Source organism: Protopterus annectens, chromosome 1.part1 (genome assembly GCF_019279795.1).
Source record: "Protopterus annectens isolate FY-2018-M chromosome 1.part1, PAN1.0, whole genome shotgun sequence".
Taxonomy (NCBI): Eukaryota; Metazoa; Chordata; order Ceratodontiformes; family Protopteridae; genus Protopterus; species Protopterus annectens.
The window spans coordinates 1,680,359,831-1,680,381,754 of record NC_056726.1 but is presented as its reverse complement, the minus strand read 5'-3'; the positions used below and the strand labels follow the sequence as shown (position 1 = coordinate 1,680,381,754).

General features: G+C 45.1%; 1 protein-coding gene across 1 annotated transcript in view; it reads right to left on the bottom strand.

Moving 5' to 3' along the window:
- The window catches only part of CEP85 (centrosomal protein 85), a 2,011,196-nt gene that overhangs the window by 1,509,004 nt on the left and 480,268 nt on the right, over positions 1-21,924 (bottom strand). Inside the window, exon 6 of the mRNA XM_044083921.1 lies at positions 12,579-12,696. Coding sequence (XP_043939856.1) covers positions 12,579-12,696 — 118 coding nt within the window. The remainder of the gene's footprint in view (positions 1-12,578; positions 12,697-21,924) is intronic.

Sequence of the window (21,924 nt, the reverse complement as noted above, 5' to 3'; positions counted from 1 at the left end):
CCACCACATTCAGAACAGGAGGTATAGCTAAAGGCCTATGCTGGGGTAAAACAAGAATTCCCTAAGCCTCTTCCTGGAATCAGAGAAATCTTGACCTTCCCATTTAAAATGCTCCCTCATGGAATGCAGAGTCTCTGAAAATGAAAAATCCTCAGGAGGAGAAGCTGAAGGAGTAGAATCATCCACATCAGAATCAGAATAAGGAGGAAACTCCTGCAAGTCTTCAGCCGAAGACTCAGAAGCCTCGAACATTGCTCAAAACTCTCAAACTCAGGTTCCACCCTAGGCCTCTTATCAGGAGGGGCATAGAACCTCTAATCATAGTAATCAAATCCTCTGCCATTTTAAGCATATGTTTCTTAGGCAAAGACCCTGAAGCACTAGGAGAAACCCCCACTGAAGTTAAACTTGGCCTGCCTCTCAAAGAAGCCTTGGAAACAGAAGGGGAGGCTCTAACCACCATAGGAAGAGAGGGAAGAACAGCCACCTGAGAAGCCCCCTCAGCCTGGCCTACTTCCTGCGAGGATACATCCTGTAACAGTAAAGTCTCTCCCTGAGACTCTAAAGAAACACCTGGCAAAACCTCCGGCTCCACTGAGCCTTCTAAAGATCCGACGTCTGGGACTGTCGGTTCTTCCACTCTAGGCTTTGCTGCTTTGTCCTTGCGCTTTTTGCAAGCGGGCGCCGGAGCCTCCGACGGCATTTTATAATTACAACGCTTCCCAAAAACTAACCTGGCACAGTCTAACCTTCTCTTAATAGTGCGTTTGTTAAATCTAGCACAAGAGCGGCATCCAACTACGTCGTGCTCAGGCCCTAAACAAGGTATACACAAAGTATGGTAATCCCTATGAGGTATCTGTTTCCCACAAGAAATACAGTTATTCACTTTTTCTGACATCCGGTTAAATACTGAGGCAAGAAAAAACCAAAATATTCCGCAACGGGGTACTTAGCCAACTTTGATTCGGTCTGAAACTCTGACTTCAGAAACTTTCAGAACGCCAACCTGCACTCGCAAAATTGCTTCTGCATCGGACCATGCGGCAAAAAAGACTGAGGATATGACGTTGGTCATGCGCATTAGTACCCTGACGTACTGACGTCAGTCTAATGCGCCCTGACCGACGTCAGCCATATACTTTGGTATTCGGGCCGACTGGACAGCGGACTACCCAATAGTTAGGACTGCAGCAATGTGGAATGAAGAACATCACTTCTGACACAGATATCCTTCAGAAGGGCCTCACAGAAACGGATAACTGGTGCCAGAGCCATGGCCTAAAGTTAAACGCCAAGAAATGCATAGTCATACCCTTCGGGAAAAACAAGGTTACCACTAGCTACCATATAGGTGGCAATCCACTGAGCACAGAAGAAGTCATCAGGGACCTGGGGACCCAGGTTGACACTAGCCTTTCGTTTGACACTCATGTTGCTAAAGTAGTCAGGAAAACCTTCTACATTGCCCACCTGATCATGAAGGGATTCACATCTAGATCAAGGGAGGTCATCGTCCCCCTGTACTCATCACTCATTAGACCTATGATTGAGTACAATGCCCCATTCGGAATGCATCTGACCAGACACATGCAGCAGCTGGAAAGGCCCCAAAAGTTCCTCACCAAGAGGATAAAGGGTCTCAAAAATATGTCTTATGCTGCCCGACTGAAAGAACTCCAGCTCTATTCAGTCTCACACAGCTTGCTCAGAGGTGACCTGTGCCTGACATATAAGGCCATGTCAAACCCAGATTTGATGAATATGCTTCACCTCAAAAAATCTAGATCCCTCAGAACCACAAGGGCGGGAGACTTAAACCTTGACACGGTTATTAATAGGACGTGCTGGAGGGACAGATTCATCACCCAGAGACTCCCTATGCTGTGGAACAAAATCCCAGTAAATGTGAGGCAGAGCACCTCGCTGGCCTTGTTCAAGAGGAACCTTGACCAATGGATGGGAGATCGCAGATATACCCCAGGGATTACTTCAGTGTCACTGCTTGACAGAGGCACAGCAAAATAATAGTCATAGTTTTATTCAAACTAAAGGGGTGGCGAAAGCCACATATCTATGGGCTAGGCTTATAAATGCCCTTGGGCAGATAGCCTAGTATGAACCTATGAACCTATAAGAAAACAGAGGAAAAGTAGGAGAGGATTTGATATGGAGAAGATAAAGAAACAGAAACTGAGTTTATGGACTACCTGCAAAGTGAAGGATTTAGTGTAGAAAATTTAACTCGAATAACACAAGAGAGTATAGAGCAATGGATACCTAAATTAAGGAGAAACAAGTGGAGCGGGAAGCATCTAATGAGTCGACATATGAACATACTTTGGAGTCTCCCATAGTAAACCACTACAAACGTTCAGTTGAAGCTATTCAGCAAGGGAAAGAACAGGAAACTGTGACAACTCTGGCACAGTCAATGTGGTGGAGTGATAGGCCAGTGAGTTCCCATATGAAAGAGCAATGGATGACACAGGGTGAAACTGAAGAGAAGGTGCTCTGGAACTTTCTATAGAAATGCCTGCAGGAAATGAAGAGCAAAGAATGTGCCCCCAGTCTAAAAATGATCTAAGAAAACAGTTGCTTGATTTAATGGTTATGGATAGACATATTAAGATCAATGAAAGAAACAGACTGCAGAAGGTCAATAAAACCTAAGAAGTTTGATAAAACAAATGAACATAGTAATAAGGACTGCCCATAGAGATTCATGCGCTATAACAGAAGTAAACATGATACATTACTGTGAACCAAATTAACAACAGATAAAGTCCTACCACAAGAACACAGGGTAGTAAAGGAAAGGATGTAGAGAAATTGAAAGCCATCATGGAAGTACTGAATAGAGAAAACTATAAAGCAAATAAAACAAGAAGTGTCACTGTTAGAGTAAGGGAACAGATCAATAAAAATACTCAGACGTGATAAAAGTAATGCACAGTACTGGAATGGATCAGGATTTATCGTGCACTTTCACAAATGATAAACTAAAAATATCAGCACAGGCAGAAAAAATTAGAATATACAGATATATATAAAGGAAAAGTACAAAAAAAAGAAGTTATGTACTCACCATAACGTTCCATGTGAGTTGTTCCATCTCGCCGTTATTCTTCACTGATGGGTTCACAGCTGATCCTTGGCTCCGAAACGGCCATTTAGCAAAGCTCAAAGATTACCAGTAGCTCGAGACCAAGCTCCCTTATCCCATGATGCACTGCTGGAATTACCTCAGATCTTGTTTGCTGTGTGTACCATATCCTAGTAAGAGGACTAATCTCCCCAGACAGAAAGAAACATTGAATAACCAGGATGAAGTCAGTTCTCCAGGTCAACTGTCAGCCAGGTGGGGGAAGGAGGGAGGGACGTGAGAATTAAGGCGAGATGGAGCAACTCACATGGAACGTTATGGTGAGTACATAACTTCTTTATGTGAAGGTGTTCAATCTTTATGTTCATTCTTCACTGATGGGTAGCGTCCCTGGCACCCTAAATCCTGGGTGGCTCACGGGAGTACATTTTTCAGGATTGTAGAACCAAAGGAAGCCCTGTCCCTGGAGGACTTGTCCACTTTGTAATGACTGATAAAAGTGTGAGGCTTAGACCAAGTGGCTGCAGCACAGACAGTCGAGAGGTAACTTGGCTTGAAAGGCCGAAGTAGTAGAGACTGCTCTGGTTGAATGCGCCTTCACTTTATGCAACAAAGACCTATTAGCAGATAAGTGTAGATGATACAATCTGAAAGCCACTTAGAAAGGGTTGTTTTAGCCACTGGTCTACCTTTTCTGGCTTCAGAGAAAGAAACAAAAAGCTGGTCTGACTTGTTGAAGTCTTTTGTTCTGTGTAGATAATATCTAAGCTGTCTATGAACATCAAGTTTGTGCAGCATGTATTCTAATTTGTTGGTATGGCTAGGGAAAAAAACGGGCAACTCAATAACTTGATTGATGTTTGTCTCAGAACATACTTTAGGCAAAAAAGAAGGGTTAGTCCTACGGGATACTCTGTCAGGATGAAAAACCATATAGGGAAGGCTTGACAGATAATGCCTGAAGCTCTGACACTCTGCGGGCAGAAGTAATGGCCACTAGAAAAATAATTTTTCATGACAGAAACTTGAGCTCACAAGATGATGCTGGTTCGAAGGGAGAAAGAATAATACGGGAAAGCATGAAATTCAAACTCCAGGGAGAATAAGGAGTCTTCACTGGAGGTCTCATGTGAAAGGTACCCTTGAGGAAGGCCTTGGATAACTGGTGTTGCATAATATTCAGTCCATCAATACCTAGATGGCAATTAGATATAGCTGCTAACTGGACCCTAACGGTAGCAGCTGCAACTCCTTCATGAAAAATCTCGGTCAAGAATTCTACAATGGATGACAATGGAGCTTGATAAGGAATAAGTTTTTTGTTAGAAGCCCAAATGGAAAATCTTTTCCACTTACTATGATACAATTTTCTGGTGGAAGGTTTGTGGAAGCCAACAAAATTTGACTTGTGTCATCTGAAAGATTATGAAGCCTGGCTGTATGGGGAACTGGAGCAGCCAAGCAGTTAGCTTCAGTGACTGCAAGGAAGGATGGAGGTCCCCTGACGGGTGTGTCAAGAGATCAGGAACTGGGACCGGGGTCCATGGATCCTCCAAGAGATGATGGTAAAGAAATGGAAACCAAATCTGCCGAGGCCAATGAGGGGCTATAAGAATGACAGTTCTTCCCGGTAACTTGACTTTCTGTAAAAATCTGGGTATCAGCAGAATTGGAGGAAATGCATAGAGGAGACCCAGGGGCCAATCATGTACGAGTGCATCCCTCGGGGGTTTTCCCAAAGGGGGGATCAGGGCAAAGTATGGTATCTGCATTTGGTATTGATGTGGCTGGCAAAAAGATCGCAGCAAGGCTGGCCCCATTTGCAGAAAATCCTGTCTGCAAATCTCCTGTTTGAGGGACCACTTTGTGGCAGCAATATTGCCCTTCTCAGCGTGTCCGCTATCATGCTGGATCTCCCCAGGATGTGCATTGCCAACAGAAAGCGCTGGGATGACAACATAACCCACTGCCAAAACTCTGAGGGCTTCTCGGCAAAGGGGGTAGAACTTGGTCCCACCCTGTTTGTTCAAATACCAGACCACTGACATGTCTGTCTGTATGGCAATTGTCCCTAGAGGGAGAGTCCTGAAAGTACTGCAATGCCAGAAATACCACTCTCATCTCTAGGACACTGATATGCAAATGTGACTCTTGATCCATCCATATGACTTGTGCAGTCTTTCCCTGAAAATGCCCCCCCACCCCCCACCGTATCAGGGAAGCGTCCGTGGTCACAGTAGCTACTGGAGGGGGAAGTACAAAGTGGCGTCCTATTGTGACATATAGAGACGTCAACCACCACTGAATATCCCTCTTGCAAGAGTCTGTAATCAGAATCATATGGCTCACTGGCAACTCCTGGAAAGACCACTGCGTGAACAGGAGCCATTGAAGAATCTGCATATACATCCTGGCCAATGGAATGGCTACAATTGCTGCAGCCACCAAACTTAGTACTTTCAAGACCTCTGCGGTTGCAACTATGTTCTTTGAAACCAGTGAAATGATGTGTTGGCGAAGAATTGATACACTTTTGACTGGAAGACGTAGAGTGGTGGTTGACATGTCTAACTCTGCCCCTATAAAGACAATATGCAGCGTTGGCGACAAGGCAGACTTTTCGAAGTTGACCGTAATGCTTAAGTGGCTGCAAAGTGTCAGAGTGGATTCTGTTGCCTGAATCAGTTGGTGCCTGGTGGTGGAGGTAAGGAGCCAATAGTCTAGGTACGGAAACACCTGGAATCCTAGACGCCTCAAGTGAGCCATGACCGCTGCCATACATTTGGTAAACACTCTGTGGGCTGTAGTGAGACCAAAGGGCAAGGCTCAAAACTGATAGTGACTGGCTCCCAGACGGAAAAGCAAATGATCTCTGGATGGTCTGGCCATTTTTGTGTGGTAGTACGCATCCTTGAGATCGATCGAGCACATCCAATTGTGCTTCCCCAAAAAGGGGAGTATGGACTGAAGCGTGACCATCCGAAACTTCTCTTATTTTACAAATTGGTTCAGTCTGCTGAGGTCCAAAATGGGTCTCCAGTCCCCTGTTTTCTTTGGAACCAAAATGAATCTTGAATAAGTTCTGAATCCTATTTGGTCTGCTGGGACTGGTTGGATGACTCTTTCTAGCAACTTGCGGACCTCTATGGTTGCTTGTTCCCTGTAACTGGGTGGAACGTCCGGGATTCTTTTGACGGGCATGGGTGGAGTGGAGAACGGTATGAAATACCCTCTGGAAATGATGCCTTGTACCCATCTGTCATGTGTGATATCTAAGCAGGCTTCTGGGTACAAAGATAAGCGACCCTCGACCGCCTCAAGAGCAGGGCAGTCGGGCCTCCTCTCAGGAGCGCTGGTAGGATTGGGACAGAGAAAAGATCTCTGTCACCATGGTGTTGCAGACCCCCTTTGCCATGAGGGCGGCGTCTTCCATTATTACCCCCTCCTCTGCCCCTGGAGGGGGTTCTCCACGTGTGTTCTGAAAGGCTCCTTGGGCTTTTCAGAACCACATCTTCCATCCCCTTTGGCCTTTGGGAAAAGGCTGAGTAGGGGTGGAAAAACTGACTCCGACGGCAGACAGAGTCTTTCCCTCCTGTTCACACCTGGTGAAGGTTTCCTTTACCATAGGCCCAAACAAGGATGAGCCGTCAAATGGGGTGTTTACAAATGAAGACTTGAAAGGCTCCGCAAAGGAACAGAGGTGCATCCTGGCATGACTGCGAAGAGCAATCCCTGTACCTGCAGCCCTACTCGAACCATCAGCCGCATATGATATGAGGCGCATGGACGAGTTCACAATGGAATTAAGGGTAGCAAGCTGGGCTGAAACTTTGTCAGAGATGCCTGCAGCTACAGTACCCTGAAGGGAATCTCCCAGCTCCTTAAGGAGATCTCTTTGCAGTCTGGTGAAATGGGTCAGATAGTTCAGTGATCGCAGAGTGAAAGTCGCTGTACTGAACATGCGTTTCCCATATCTATCCTTGATCCTGGACTCTCTGTTAGGAGGATGGATAGATGCAGAAGTGTCTGACAATTCCTTCTTTGTGGCCACTGCCACCACCATGGCATCAACAGGAACTCCTTTGGACAGAAAGGATTTATCGACAGGGGCAGAAATAAATTTATTGAGCCTCCGGGGGACAGGCTCCATGGAGTCTGGCGACTTCCACACCTTACAAGAGAACAACTGCATAAGCTCATCGTAGGGTGGAGACACCCAGGAGGTGGAAGATTGAGACCTGAAAGCCTTCAGAAGAACCGACTCATCCTCAGTAGGGCTTTTGGACTGCCAATCACCCCTCTGCCTAAGGATCTCCAGTATCTCTGCAAAGGAGATGTCCTCAGAGGGGGATCGAGCGGACCATTCCGACTCCTCCAAGTCGGTGTCAGATGTCAGGGACTCCTGTGGGGAGTCCAAGTGCCTCCTCTTGCACAGTCTCTTTCTGGGTACTTCTTCAGTGGGGACTTCTGGGGAATTCTCAGAAGAGCAGGGAGCGCCCAGTGGGGCTACCTGAGGCTTTGGGTCTCTAACCTTGGGATGACCGATGGTAGCAGAAGCGGACACAAGCATTTTAAGTGAAGAAGCCAAACCTGATGATGAGGAAATCTTTGGAGACAACACCTGCCTCATGGCTTCGAGAGCATCACGACTCTGATGAGGAGTCAAAAGACCCGAAAGGACCGCGATCCCCTCCCGCACCGATGTCGTGGGCTCAGAGCCTGAGGTAGGAACCAAGTTCACCTGAGCCAAAGCCCCGAGAGGAAGAGTCGGCACAGACAAGTCCGTGCGACTATCCTCCCCGGATCAGACAAGGGAGTGTCAGCTCCTATAGTCTGCAGTCGGCACCGAGGACGTCCGAACAGATGGAGCTGATGATACTGGAACAGCCGTCGGCTCCAAGGGTTCTACAATCAAGTCAGCCTCCTCCAGCTCCGAATGACCGGTACGGCTCGGAGGAGTAGTAGTCAAGTCAGGAAGTGTGGTCTTCGGTTCCGACGCCTGGGTCAGAGCAGACAACAATTTAGCTAGGCCTGGTACCGATAAAAGCTTCTGTACCATTCTGTCCATGTCTAACTCAGAAAGGCTAACCGATGACCTGGAAGAAAGCACCGATGGTGCCGACTGGAGAAGTGGTGAAGAGGGAGTCTCAGAGACCGGTACCAAGCCAGAGTCCAGGCTCCGAAAAGAACAGACTGTCGGCTCCGAATGCTGTGGAGCCAAAGTAACAGAATAGTCCACTTTTTTTTATTTATTTATTTTTTTTTATTTAGACTCTGAGGAAGATTTTGAGGATTTTGATGATTTGCTGGCCCCATCCTGGTCAGACAAAGCTTCTACAAAGAGGTGCTTAAGGATACCTCGATCTAGGAGTTTCTTCTTCCTCTCAGCCAGCACCCTAGTAGAAAAGGAGTGGCAGATACTGCAGGACTCCTGAAGGTGTACCTCACCCAAACAATAAACACACTGAACATGTGCATCTGTCACCGACATTTTTGTCTGCATTCTGGACATTTTTTGAAGCCAGACTTCGGATGTTTCTCCTTATCTTCAGATATAATATCTAATTAGAAAAATAACCACTATAAGACTATCAGCGACTATGACAACAAACGCCCAAATGGCCACTCTAAATATAATACAATAGAGAATAAATGTATTCTCCTAACTGTTCTAAACTATTCTAAACTACTGAGGCCGAGGGCAAGAAGCAACAAGTCATGCAAAACATAGCAAGTTATAAAAGGGAAAGGGGAACACTTTTAACAGTCTAACTCCAAGTAATATATATATATAATCATATACAAGAGAAATAATAAGAAAAACTTGCAAATATGTAGAAAATCCCACAAAAAGTCTTGAGCAATGCTGGAAACCAAGAGATCAGTGCCGCGGCAAACTAGATCCGAGGTAATTCCAGCAATGCATCATGGGATAAGGGGTTTGGTCTTGAGCTACTGGTAATCTTTGAGCTTTGCTAAACGGCCGTGTCGGAGCAGGGGATCGGCTCCTAGCCCATCAGTGAAAAATGAACGGCAAGCTTTAACAACGTCACATTAAGCAATTTACTGATGACCCAAAAAAGTTTGAGAATTGGGAAGCAAGGTGAAAGGAATTGAAAAACAACCAAAAAAAAGAAATCGATACATTTTGGAGAAATATTTATGAAGATCCTGTGGTATGTTACAAAGATACTAAATGGACAGAAGTAAAAGAAAGAATAAGAAGTTCAAATGTATGGGATGAAGTAACGGCCAGAGAGATTGAAACAAAGTTAAGAAAAGCCTCTAATTGGAAAGCCCCAGGCCCAGATGCAGTACCTAACTTCTGGCTAAAAGTATTAACATCGTTTGCACAAAGACTTAGCCACAAGTAAGAACTATTTATATGCGCATCCCGAACAGACACCAGCCTGACTAACAGGAAAAACAATGCTCCTACTTAAGAGCGAACCTGCAAGCTACCCTAAAAACTACAGGCCAATAAATTGCCTTCTCGCGATGTATGAGCTATATACTGGAATTGATACCAACAGAGTTTAGTCATTTAGAAGAAAATTCGATTATGGCAACAGAACAAAAGGGTAATACAAGAAAGTCATATGGAACAAAGGATAATTTGTTGTTTAACAAAGTCATAGTGGAGAACTGCAAAAAAGGGGGACAGTCTAAGTATGGCATGGATAGACTACAAAAAAGCATCTGACAGTATCCCGCATTCATGGATAAGAGAGTACTTAAAACTGTATAAGATGCACACTACACTGATAAACTACATCACAGCTCCCATGAAACAGTGGTAAATAATTTTGCAGTTAAGCCATGACAAAGGACAAATTATTTTTCCAGGGATAAAAAAAAGGGGGATATTCCAGGGTCTCTGTCACCACTGCTCTCTTCCCTTGCCTTTAACCCATTAAGCTGCCTGCTTAACAGATTAGGTTATGGCTATAATTTGGCTCCCAGAAAGCAACAAAGTGTAAAAACTTCTCATCTCCTCTTTGTAGAAGAGGGAGTATATAAATATTTGGAAATTAACTATGGATCAACAATAAAACATGAACAAATGTGAATAAAAATCGGTAAGGAATATTTCAGAAGATTTAAATTAATCCCGAAAATAGTGTTGACATCTAGGAACAAAGTTCAAGCTATAAAGTAATTTGCTCTTCCTGTCCTTACTTACAGTTTTCAGTGATTGACTGGCCCCAAAAGGCATTGGACAGATTAGAAAGGAAAACAAGAAATATGCTTCATGCTCATCAAATGTGCATACCAAGATTATATGTTCACTGTTCCAAAGGAGGTATGGGCTTCCTTGAAATTGATAACATGTATATATCGGCAGTGACGGGATGGCATACATATCTACTGACCTCACAAGACCTAAATACAGTGAACGCTTTGAAACATGAGACTAAATCTAAGAGGACTTTCCCTGCTTAGTCTAGCAGAAGCATATCGGCATCGAGCAGGAATGGAAATCAAGCCAGAAGTAGATAAAATCAGGCAGCAACTAAATGTGCCAAAAACAAAAGAAAGAATATAAGGTGAAGGATTAGATGAGAAGGCAAGAAATGCAGAAAATGCATAAATATAGTTGCAAGTATAGAAAACTCCTGGAACAACCTCATGCTGATCAGGAACAAATGCAGGAATGGTTAAGGAGAGAATTCAAACCAAAAGATGAAAGGTAAACAATGGCGGTCCAAGACAGTGGACTACATGCACATTGGCTTACAAGTCCACCGAACTTGTGGGAGAAACATACAAATGTAAGTTTTTGTAAAACAGAATTGGAAAGAGTTGCACATCCTGCTGTTGGCTGTAACATATTAATGGCAGAAGGACTGTATACTAAAAGGCATAATAATGTGCCATGACTGTTGGATTGTGCCAATATTATAATACTGACGTAGTTTGAAAAACACTGAAAACATGAGCCACAAAGCATCACAGAAAATGATTAAGTCTACATCACATGGGATCACCCATTACCAACAGTTCAAACGAGAGATGCAAGAAAACCAGATCTCGTGGTCCATGAAAATATGGCAAAAGTAGCATTGCTCACTGTAATCACTATAACCAGTGACTAGTGTCTTGCATGCAAAGGCACACAATGTCAAAAAATATCAGGATTTGCAGACAGAAACAAGGAGTCCATTCTTGACATGGTATTAGAAACTCAAAAGACTTGGAAGAAATGAAAAAAGATATGGCTGACCCCTGGTTCATTGTAACTGAAAGTACTATATCAAAGGAAGTCAGAGACCGAGTGGTCTGAGATACAACCGATGGCCACTGTAGGTTCTCCCATTTTCATATGAGGCATAGAAAGAGCCAACATAGGCTGCAAAAGCACCTTAAGTGTTTTTTTCTTTCTAATAACGGGGAATGAATCCAGCAGGACCTAAGTATCCATGCTGTAGTCGGAAAAGAGAAGCCAAAAGCAACAACTGTTGCTGAAGTAAGTCTATCAGAAAGAGCGAGGCCTATAACACACACATACTTCTTGCTCCAGCCACTTCACAAAGTAAAAACACAAGCAGCACAAAATGTCAGCACTCCTTTTACTAAACACTGACAGTAAAAAACAACAACCAACATGCGGGTTGCCAAGAAGTGAGCATAATCAATATTGTACAACCATCACTGTGCACCCTAGTCACAATTTTAAAAGTTTACACAAGCAGAAAATACATTTAAGCAAATTAGCTCCCAATTAGCTAAGCAAGATAGGTAGCTAAAATAGTGGTCCCTGACAGGAAATTCCAATACTGATAAAAAATGCTGGGTTTCTTACAACAGAAATACCACTGTTAGTCAAAAAATTAAACTAAATATATTTTGCTTGAAAGAGCAACAATGTTGCTGTGGAGGTGTTCCCCCACTGGAGGCTAATCTGTCAGAAATGAAATTCTTAGCAGATTATTGCTCCTGTCAAGAAAGTACTGAAGAAATTTTCATTCCTACTTTCCCCTCCTTGGGGATAGCCAATCAGCAGTCAGAGTGAAGATGGGGGACACCAAGCTTTGCGAGGCTAGCTAGGTCTTCCCTAAGTAGCCTAAAGTCTATGTAGCAGTGGGAATGATGAACATCTCAAAATGACACAACAGCAATACGTCTGCCAAAGGCCACCAAGTCATTTTTGACACCAGATTTATCAGCTTATACACCAAGTCATAAGAAGGGTTCAGTGTTAAGGAGTGGATAATATGGACAGAGAGGCATCTCTCTAATACAAGCCACAGGTTTTACTCCATAAGCACCAGAGTCCACTGGAATGCTGACAAACACTGCCACAAAGGTTCCAAAAACTTACCTGCATGTGCTCTGATGAAATATTAGACTTAATCTCTTAAATTATTAAAAATTCAACCTGCATACTTCTTTAACATGCATCATTACATCAAGCAACTGTTATCATATTCTGAAATAATCAACAATACACCTTTTTCATTCTACTTTATACCTGCAGTTTTAACAAAACAATGTCACCATATGGATTAGCAGGCCCACTTAGGGCACTGTGGACCTGTAGATCTCTCTCCCACAGCTTGCGTTCCAAGTTACTGATCTGTTGAGTTTGCCTGCAATTGACAAAACAAAACTTCATAGAAATATCACTTGTGGCCATTTTAGTCCTAAAACTGTACATCACAAATCATTCCCAGAAAACATCTACACCATACTACTTTCAGACAGAAAATTAAGCTACCTGAAAAAAATACCATAAATATTGATTTTTGAACAGATATATTCACATTAATAGAACTTATGTCAAGAGCAAGAAATTAAAATTTTCTCCAGAAGTGCTACCTCAGTATTTGTTGTACATACAGATAAAGTACAACTGCACAAGATTAAAAGAAGTTATGTACTTCCCATAACATTCCACCTGTGTTGTCCATTTTCATTCTTCCTCAACTGCTGGGTTTGGATCCGATCCAACTTGACAGTTACTTTAGCTTGTAGCCACCAAAAAGCTCTGGGGCTCCTCCTTTATCCATAATAAACCAAGCCCTACCATACCGCAGATCTTGCTTTAGATAAATCAGAAAATATTACTATAAAAATCCTAACAAGATGGGACATATCTGTAGCTCAACATGAAGGACAGTGGTGTCCTTATAATCTCTCATTCTTCCACAAATCCATTGTGAAAAAGGTTGGGGGTTGGTGGGTGGGAAGTTGAGGAAGAAAATGAACAACAAAGATAGAACATTATGTTAAGTACCTAACTTCATTATCTGATTATGTCAATTTTCTTTCCATCCTCCACTGTTGGGACAGAGTTCCCAACTACTTAAATTCACAGGTGAACTCCAAGGAAGGATATTCTTAAGGACAACTGAACCAAAGATGGTTCTTCCCCGAGACCAGAACTAGTTTGTAATGAGTAATAAAGGCATGAGGATTGGCCCAAGTTGCAGCTGCATGTCATCCATGGAAGCCCTAAACAGGAACACTGACGAAGTTGCCATGAACCTAACTGAATGAGATCCTACATGTTTTGGTAAGGATACAACCAATTTGTTGTAGATAAAAGTTATCGGGGTAAAGATACCTTTGCAGATTCTAAATTGGGAATATCGGTTGCAAAGGACACAAATAACTGCTCTGTCTTTCCAACATCTTTTTTGTTCTACGTACGTAAAAACTGTCTGTGGGCATCCAAATAAATGCAACATATATTCACCTTTGCTTGCATATTTAGGAAAGAAGACTGGCAGATTAATGGACTGATTAATACTGGACTCGACACCACCTTAGGAAGGAAAGAAGTGGCGGCATGTAATGTTACTCTTTCCTTATGAAAAATCAAGTACGAAGGTTTAGAGGACAGTGCTTGAAGTTTTGAAAATCTTCTAGCAAAGGTAAGGGCCACTAGAAAAATAGCTTTCCAGGTCAGGAATTTAAGATCACAATTAGCTGCTGGTACAAAGGGAGAATGAATTAAGGCCTGCAGCACCAAATATAAACCCCATGGTGGAGTAGGATGTTTAAACAGAGGTCTCAGCAGAAGGGTGTCTCTCAAAAGGGTTTTGTAAGCTTAGAAGAAGCCAAGGGAGAATTCTCAAATCCAATATGAAAATTAGAGAATGTTGCTAACTGAATTCTAATCATTGAGGAACTAGTTCCCTCATTAAAAATTGTTGCAAAAATTCAAGAACAATTTGTACAGGACTGAGAAGGTGTCACTGCATTTCTGCGGTGCCCAAAAAAATGAATCTTTTCCATTTATTTCTGTAAACTTTTCTTGTAGAAGCCTTATGGGAAGATACAAGTATGTGACATACAGGGGAAGAGAGCATTGGTTCATAGGTTCATACTAGGCTATCTGCCCTAGGGCATTTATAAGCCTAGCCAGAGTGTGTTTGGGTTTCGCCACCCATTTTAAATGAATTTTGTTATGCCCTTTTCGAGGTTAGTATACTGTGCCTCTGTCTAACAGTGACACAGAAGTGATACCTGGGGTAAACCTACAATCTCCCATCCACTCATCAAGATTCCTCTTGAAGAGAGTCAATGAGGGACTCTGCATAACCTGGACTGGGATTTTATTCCAGAGTGAAAGGAGCCTCTGGGTTATGAATCTGTCCCTCCAGCATGTCCTATTTATTTCAGTGCTGAGGTTCAAGTCTCTCGAGCACGTAGTTCAATGGGATTTGGATTTTCTGAGGTGCAGCATGTCCATTAATTCTGGGTTGGACATGACTTTATACGTCAGGCACAGATCGCCTCTGAGCAGGCGGTATGCCACTGAGTAGAGCTGGAGTTTCTTTAACCGGGCAGCATATGGCATCTGTTTGAGCCATTTGATCCTCTTGGTGAGGTACTTTGGGGTCTTTCCAGTTGCTGCAGGTGTCTGGTAAGGTACATCCCAAAAGGGGCATTGTACTCAATTATGGGCCTGATGAGGGATGAGTAAAGAGGCACGATGACCTCCCCTGATCTAGATGTGAATCCCTTCATGATTAGGTGGGCTATATAAAATGTTTTTCTAACCACATTGGCCACATGGTTGTCAAATGAGAGATTGCTATCAACTTGGGTCCCCAGGTCCCTAATTACTTCTTTTGTACTTAATGGATTACCACCTATGTGGTAATTTGTGGGCACTTTGTTTTTGCCAAAGGGGATGACTATACACTTTTTGGCGTTTAGCTTGAGGCCATGGTTGTCTGGCTATTAAAGGAATTGGAGAAATCCTGCTGCTAGCTTGAGGTCTGATACATCAGGATGAACCAAGCCTGCTGGGTTGAGACAGGAGGTCTGGAATCAGATCTAGAATCCAAGATGGGTAAAGCAGATGAGGCCAAAGGAAGGGGAACCAAACCTGTCTAGACCAGTAAGGTGCAATGAGGATGACTTTGCTCTTCAACCTGGCAGCTTTCTGCAAAAAAAAAAATCGGGAATTAGAGGAGTTGGGGGATAGGCATAGAAAAGACCAGAGGGCCATTTGTGGAGTAGAGCAGCCCTTGGAGAGAACGCCAGTTGAGGGAGCAGGGCAAAGAAGCTGCTGCACTTGTTTAGGGGAGATGCAAAAAGATCACAGCAAGGCTGGCCCCATTCACAGATCATATCTGTCACTTTCCTGTTGACAGACTACTCATTAGGAAGTCGAATGGACCTACTCAGTTTGTCTATCACATTGGACTGCCCCAGAATGTGCATTGCTATCAGAAAGCGGTTGGAAGAAATCGCCCACTGCCACATCTGAGGGCGTCTTTACAGAAGAGGTAAGACGTGGTGTTCCCCTTGTTTGTTGATGTACCAAACTACTGACAAGCTGTCTGTCTGGATCACAACTGTCCCAAAAGAGAGTGTCTTGAAATGCATGCAACATTAACAGCACTGCTGTCATTTCCAGGACATTCATATGCGTACTGGCCTCTGTGGGGAACCAAGTGCCTTGGACGGTTTTCCCCATGAAGTGCCCTCCCACCAAATCGAGGAAGTGGCCACGGTCACTATAGCCTTGGGCTGAGGTTGAAAGGATGCCCTTGTAGAACTTGATATGATCAAATCCATCACCAAAGGCATCTCTCGCATGACCAAATGAGTCTTATTTGTGCCAACATGCATTGATAAGGAATCGCCTACTGTATTGCTAGCATCCATTGAAGAATTCTCATATGAAATCTTGTTAGAGGAATGAAAATGATGGCAGCTGACATTGAAATTAAAGCTGGCAGAATCAATCAAGCTGAAATGTTGGTACTGCAAATTATTTTCCTGGCCTGGAATCTGAGTCTGTACTCTTGAGAGAGGAAGAGAAGCTGTCACTGATACCATGTTGAACACCACTCCTATGAATTCTAATGTTTGAGTCGGTTGTAACTGAGACTGGTTTTAATTTATGTTTACCCCCACATGAGAAAAAGTCCAGAGTACCTGACTCCTTGCTCTAATTAGTAGAAGCTTGGTCAGGGCAGTAGTGAGCCAATCATCCATGTATGGAAGCACTCTGAATCCCTGCAGTCTCAAGTGAGCTGCTACCACTGTCAAGCATTTGGTGAACACGCTGGGGACTGTGGTGAGGCCAAAGGGCAGTGCTTTGAACAGGTAGCGAATAGCTCCCAACCAAAACCATAAATACCTTCAGGATTGCCTGTTAATTTTTAAATGATAATACGTATCCTGAAGGTCTATCGAGCACATCCAGTCGTCCTTGCCCCAAAATGGCAGAATAGACTGAACCTTGACCACCTGAAACTGTGTGTGTTGAACTGACTTGTTCAAGTCATTGAGATCCAAAATTGGTCTCCAGTCCCGTTTTGTTTTTCACTAAAGAATCTTTAGTAAGTTCTGAACTCTATCTGGTCTGGTGGGACCTCTTGGATGATGGTCTTTTTTCTAGCAGCTTTAGTATTTCTAGAGCTGCTGCTTTCCTCTGACTGGGTGGAACATCAAGAAAATTTGCATACAGCTGGAGGTGTGGGGGGGGGGGGAGATTATAACCTCTGCAGTCTTCTGTCCCAAGTATTTTTTGTTATGATTAGCCAGGCTCTCTGGTGCAGGGATAATCGATCCCCAATTGTCTCAACAGGGGGACAATCAGATGATCTTTCAGGAACAATGATAGGGTCTACTAGAGAAAGAAGCTATGGACCCTTGGTTCTGTGGAGCTCCTCTAACGTACTCTCATCGTCCATTTGAGTCCTTCCCCTCAACCCCTGGGGAACTATCTACACGTGGATCTTGGAAAGGACCCTGAGACTTCCCGAACCACATTTTTTAACAACCTCATTGGATTCCTAGAAAAGGATCTTTGAAGTATCAAAAAACATATGCCACTGCAGACAGGCCCCGGGATTCACGAACCTTGCGCCAGGCGCACGCATGGCGTAGGCGCCATAACGCCAGACATGGCCGCCGAGCGAGTCAGGTACGATCCAATTCCACGTGCACCACCGGCGTGCGCTTGAGTTGCGCCGCCTCCTGCGTAGGTATGTTAAACACCCCATGTGCGGTGTTGCACCATGCAAATGAAGGCATGTAGCGATTCACGAAGTGGCGCAGGCATAGCATAAGGGCACGGCAATGTAAACCAAAAAAAAACGTTTACATATATCCAAACATGACATAGGAGTAACGGAAGGCTGTCAACGTCAGGTGTCATACTGGTGCAACATGCCAATGGTGAAAGACACCGGGAATGTCAAAAGAAAACATGCAGAAAATGTAAATAATGACATAAATGGTATGTACGCAGAAACCACAGCAGAACCCCAGGACATGTCCGCGGAAGGTGCGGAACAATGAAATAATATGACAATGTCATAAAAGAGCAGTATAATACACATCAGCTTCACAGCCACAATACACCATAGTATGCATGGAAAGCCACAACCACAGCCCAAGGGTTGCCAAGGAGTGGCGGCAGTGTCCGGCGCCGTAACCATGTATTACTAGTCAATGCCATGCAAATGAGGCAGGTAATACTGAATCGCAAACCCCCCGCCGGCGTAAGGCTGCACCAAATGGCGCAGCGGTAATACGCCGAGGAGTGGCCTAGAGGGAATACATGTCAATCGCAAAGGGGTGTGCCACTGTAGGAGGAAGCACATTGGAGCCCAGCAAACATGGGCTGTACAATGCACATCACAGCATCAGGACCGGCGTGAGGAAATAGATGTGCTGAGAGTACACAATGCGTGCACAGATGCATGTGCACGAGGATGACTACGTTCCCCAACCCAGTCATGTGACGGCCGCCCCGTCAACAACCACGGATACAGGAAGGTGATGCGGATAATATGAGGAAATGCGGAAGCAGTGTAATTGGTGTCGTAATGAGCAATCAACACCAATCAACCCACGAAGGGCAATCGGCGGCAGCTGGCAACTCTGCATGCAGAATCCCGCAAAACGGGAAAGGGGAGGCATATGAATGCAAAGAAAGTAGGGGATGTAGCAGAATTGCAAAGAGCGAAGAACCGATACAGCACAGCCAAGTAGAGAGGTAGCATAACGGCGGCGGCAGACAAAATGCATGATATGCCATGTGCCTGCAGGATGCACTCCAGGCAATAGTAGGTGCAACGTGCAGAAACAGTAAGGTAAGGTGTAAAGCTAAACAAATGCAGGAAAGTGTAATGTAACACCAAAGGCAACAGTGTTGCAGTGCCAACGGTAAAATACGGAAGATGATCCACAGATACGGCCGCACAGACACACCCAATGACATCACCGGGTGTACAGCACAACAGTATAAAGTGTGAATGCACACAACACACAGCGCGTATTCCCAAACGCTGCACTTTAGGGTGTAAACACACGGGGAACTTTTAAAATGTATATGTTGGGTGCCGCCATGGCCGTGATGCATCGGCATGTGTCAGAGACAGACGGAGTTGCGGAGGAGGGTGCCGACAACTACCGTAGGCCTCAGAGGAGAAGGAGAGTGTTCAGACCAAGGGTAACCTACCAGGGGCTTCAAGACCTGGAGGTAGTAGAGCGTTACAGGGTGGACAGGGACATGTTACAGCAAATAGTGGAGCTGTGCCGGCCACGCCTGAGAACAAGAGACAACAGAGGGGAGCCCATCCCAGTGGACACAAAGGTATGTGTAAGCTTGCGAATACTGGCAACAGGTACCTTTCAAAGGCCAACCGGGGATATAATGGGCATCTCACAGGCATCAGCATCCAGGGTACTACACCAGTTTCTGGATGCCATGTTACAAGCCCATGAGTATATATACTTCCCCAGATCTCAGGAGGAGTTGGCTAGCAATGTGCGCCACTTCCACCGTGTGGCACAATACCCGGAGGTACTGGGTGCGATAGACTGTACGAACACAGAAATCAAGTCACCACCCGGGGAGCAGGGTAGACACTACATAAACCGCAAGGGATTCCCCTCCATCAATTGCCAGGTCGTGTGCAATGCGCAGGGCATTATCATGGATGTGTGTGCTGGCAGCCCTGGAAGCTACCACGACTCCCATATCTGGCATGCCTCACAGCTGTATCAGGTATTCACCAGGGGGGACATCACACAAGGTCACCTTGTGGGGGATGCTGGCTATGCACTGGAGCCGTGGATGATGACACCCATCAGAAATGCACACACACACATGCAAGACCGCCATAATGAGGCACACGCACAAACCAGAATAATCATAGAGCGTGTGTTTGGGATGTTGAAATCACGGTTCTGGTGCTTGGATACATCCGGTGGAGCCCTGCAGTACTCTCCAGGCACATGTGCCCACATATTCATAGTATGTGCAATGCTACATAATATGATCCTGCGGAAACAGCTGCTGCAGGGACATAATGGTGTAGGGCCACCAAGCCCGCCACAACTGCCAAGGCAAGCACAGGCACAGAGCGTTCAGCGCCATGAACACACTGTGCCAGCCCCAGTAGGCAGACGGAGGCGTACCAATATGCCTATGCCTTGGCAAAGAGGGAACGTATAGCACATACTCTTACAGCGTAGGCCCCATGGACTGACACCTCCCTACCTGCACACACAGTGAAATGGACGGCACACAAACATGGCCGCCCGTAATGTGTACCGTATGGGCGGTCCCATGTGTGACTCCAACATAGGTAGCACCCAAACACTGCACACCCAACAGCCAGCGGAGCATGGAACGCCAACACCTCAACCGTACGCGGGTCCTACAGCAGACGGCATAGCCGTATGCTGCCACGTTCGCCGCAAGGTGTATACATATGTACATATGTGCATACACAGATATGGAGATAGATATCATTACACACGTAGAAATATATGTACACATACACAGATAGAAAGTACAACAGGTAAAACAGGGAATCACAGGGATGCAAGGTGACAGAGAAGTAAGACGCGAAATCTCCACATAGCAAACATAGTGAACGACAACCCGAGTATCCGGGAGGGTGGACAGAACAGGGAACGTCACCCATGGAAAGGTCAACCTACCTAAATGCATATTCGTGAGTCGGGATGAGCGCCAGGCCACGGTACAGTAACAGGACATGTGCGGGTAATATTCTTAGGATATGAGGGCGGAGGTAGACACCGCCGCCGGTGATGCGGGCAACATAGGTACTGTGTGCAACCGTCCCTGCGACAGCGGCAGTATGTGTATGTGTGAGGTGAGGGTGTCGTGTGTTCCGCTGTGCGAGTGTAATGTGTGTGCCACTGTAAAATGTGTATGTAGGTGACATGTGACAGGCGGAGTGGAATAACATGTGTAGGCATACAGTATAGGAACCACAGGCGTATGTACAGCAGTACCCACAAAGTAGTACTGAGAGCTCCTCCTGGCTAGGCGTGGCGACGTAAAACGATGCAAGGCAAAAATGTCCCAGAATGTACCACAGGAGTATAGCCAACATGAGATGCAAAGGACGCATGTACAAACCATGACCGTATGTATGGCACCGATATGTTAATTTCAAAACGATACGTCGGCAACGTTACACAGCAATAGTCATGTACCGCGGAAATACGCATGTGCTACCCCGGCAACGATCGTGGCCACGTATCGTCCCGTAAACACTGCTGTGTGTTCTACGAGTGTTAAACAAGCAATCGCCACCTGAATAGGTGGCAACCGGTAGCACACAGGCCGTCCCAAGTACAGGACCACATTGACCATAAATATCCGTGACAAAATGCCAAAGGATAGTCGGCACGTATGAACAGCCGCAGACATACTACCGATGTGACGGAGGAATACATGCAGGAAGCACACATGCAGGCGATACCGACACCAGACCACATCAACAAAACCTACACTCCTAGAACAGACAGGTAACTTGCAGCTCCCCAGGCAGGGATGGAGCACACACACAAGCATACCGTGTATGTATAAATGCAAGGCCCACAACCCGTACCCGTCACCCACATCCGCCGATATACCCCATCGCACATATCAAAGGGATACAAGCCGCAATAGCAGCAAAAACATACAGGCAATCAATGACAGCGGCATAACCGCAACATCTCGCGTGGGAAACACTATCAGCAGCGGATGCATACCTGCATCCGTTGTGTAAAGGAATACAAGAGCTATGTTAAACATCCGAATGCAAAACGCCATCGACAGACACCGCCAGGACAGGGACACCCACATGTCGAACATAATACCATACCCAACACACACAATCCACGGCTAACACCACAGCGAAATGTACCTGACTCCACACATAGCGGCTGCAGTCACACCTAACATAACACAATACATACCATCCCCACGAAGGTAGTGCAAATAACCAACGCCCAGTCGAGGAATGAACCATGCCCCAGTTCCGACGCGTACTGTACGAATGGAGGAGATGCACAGGTGATATGCGCATAAGTACACACCG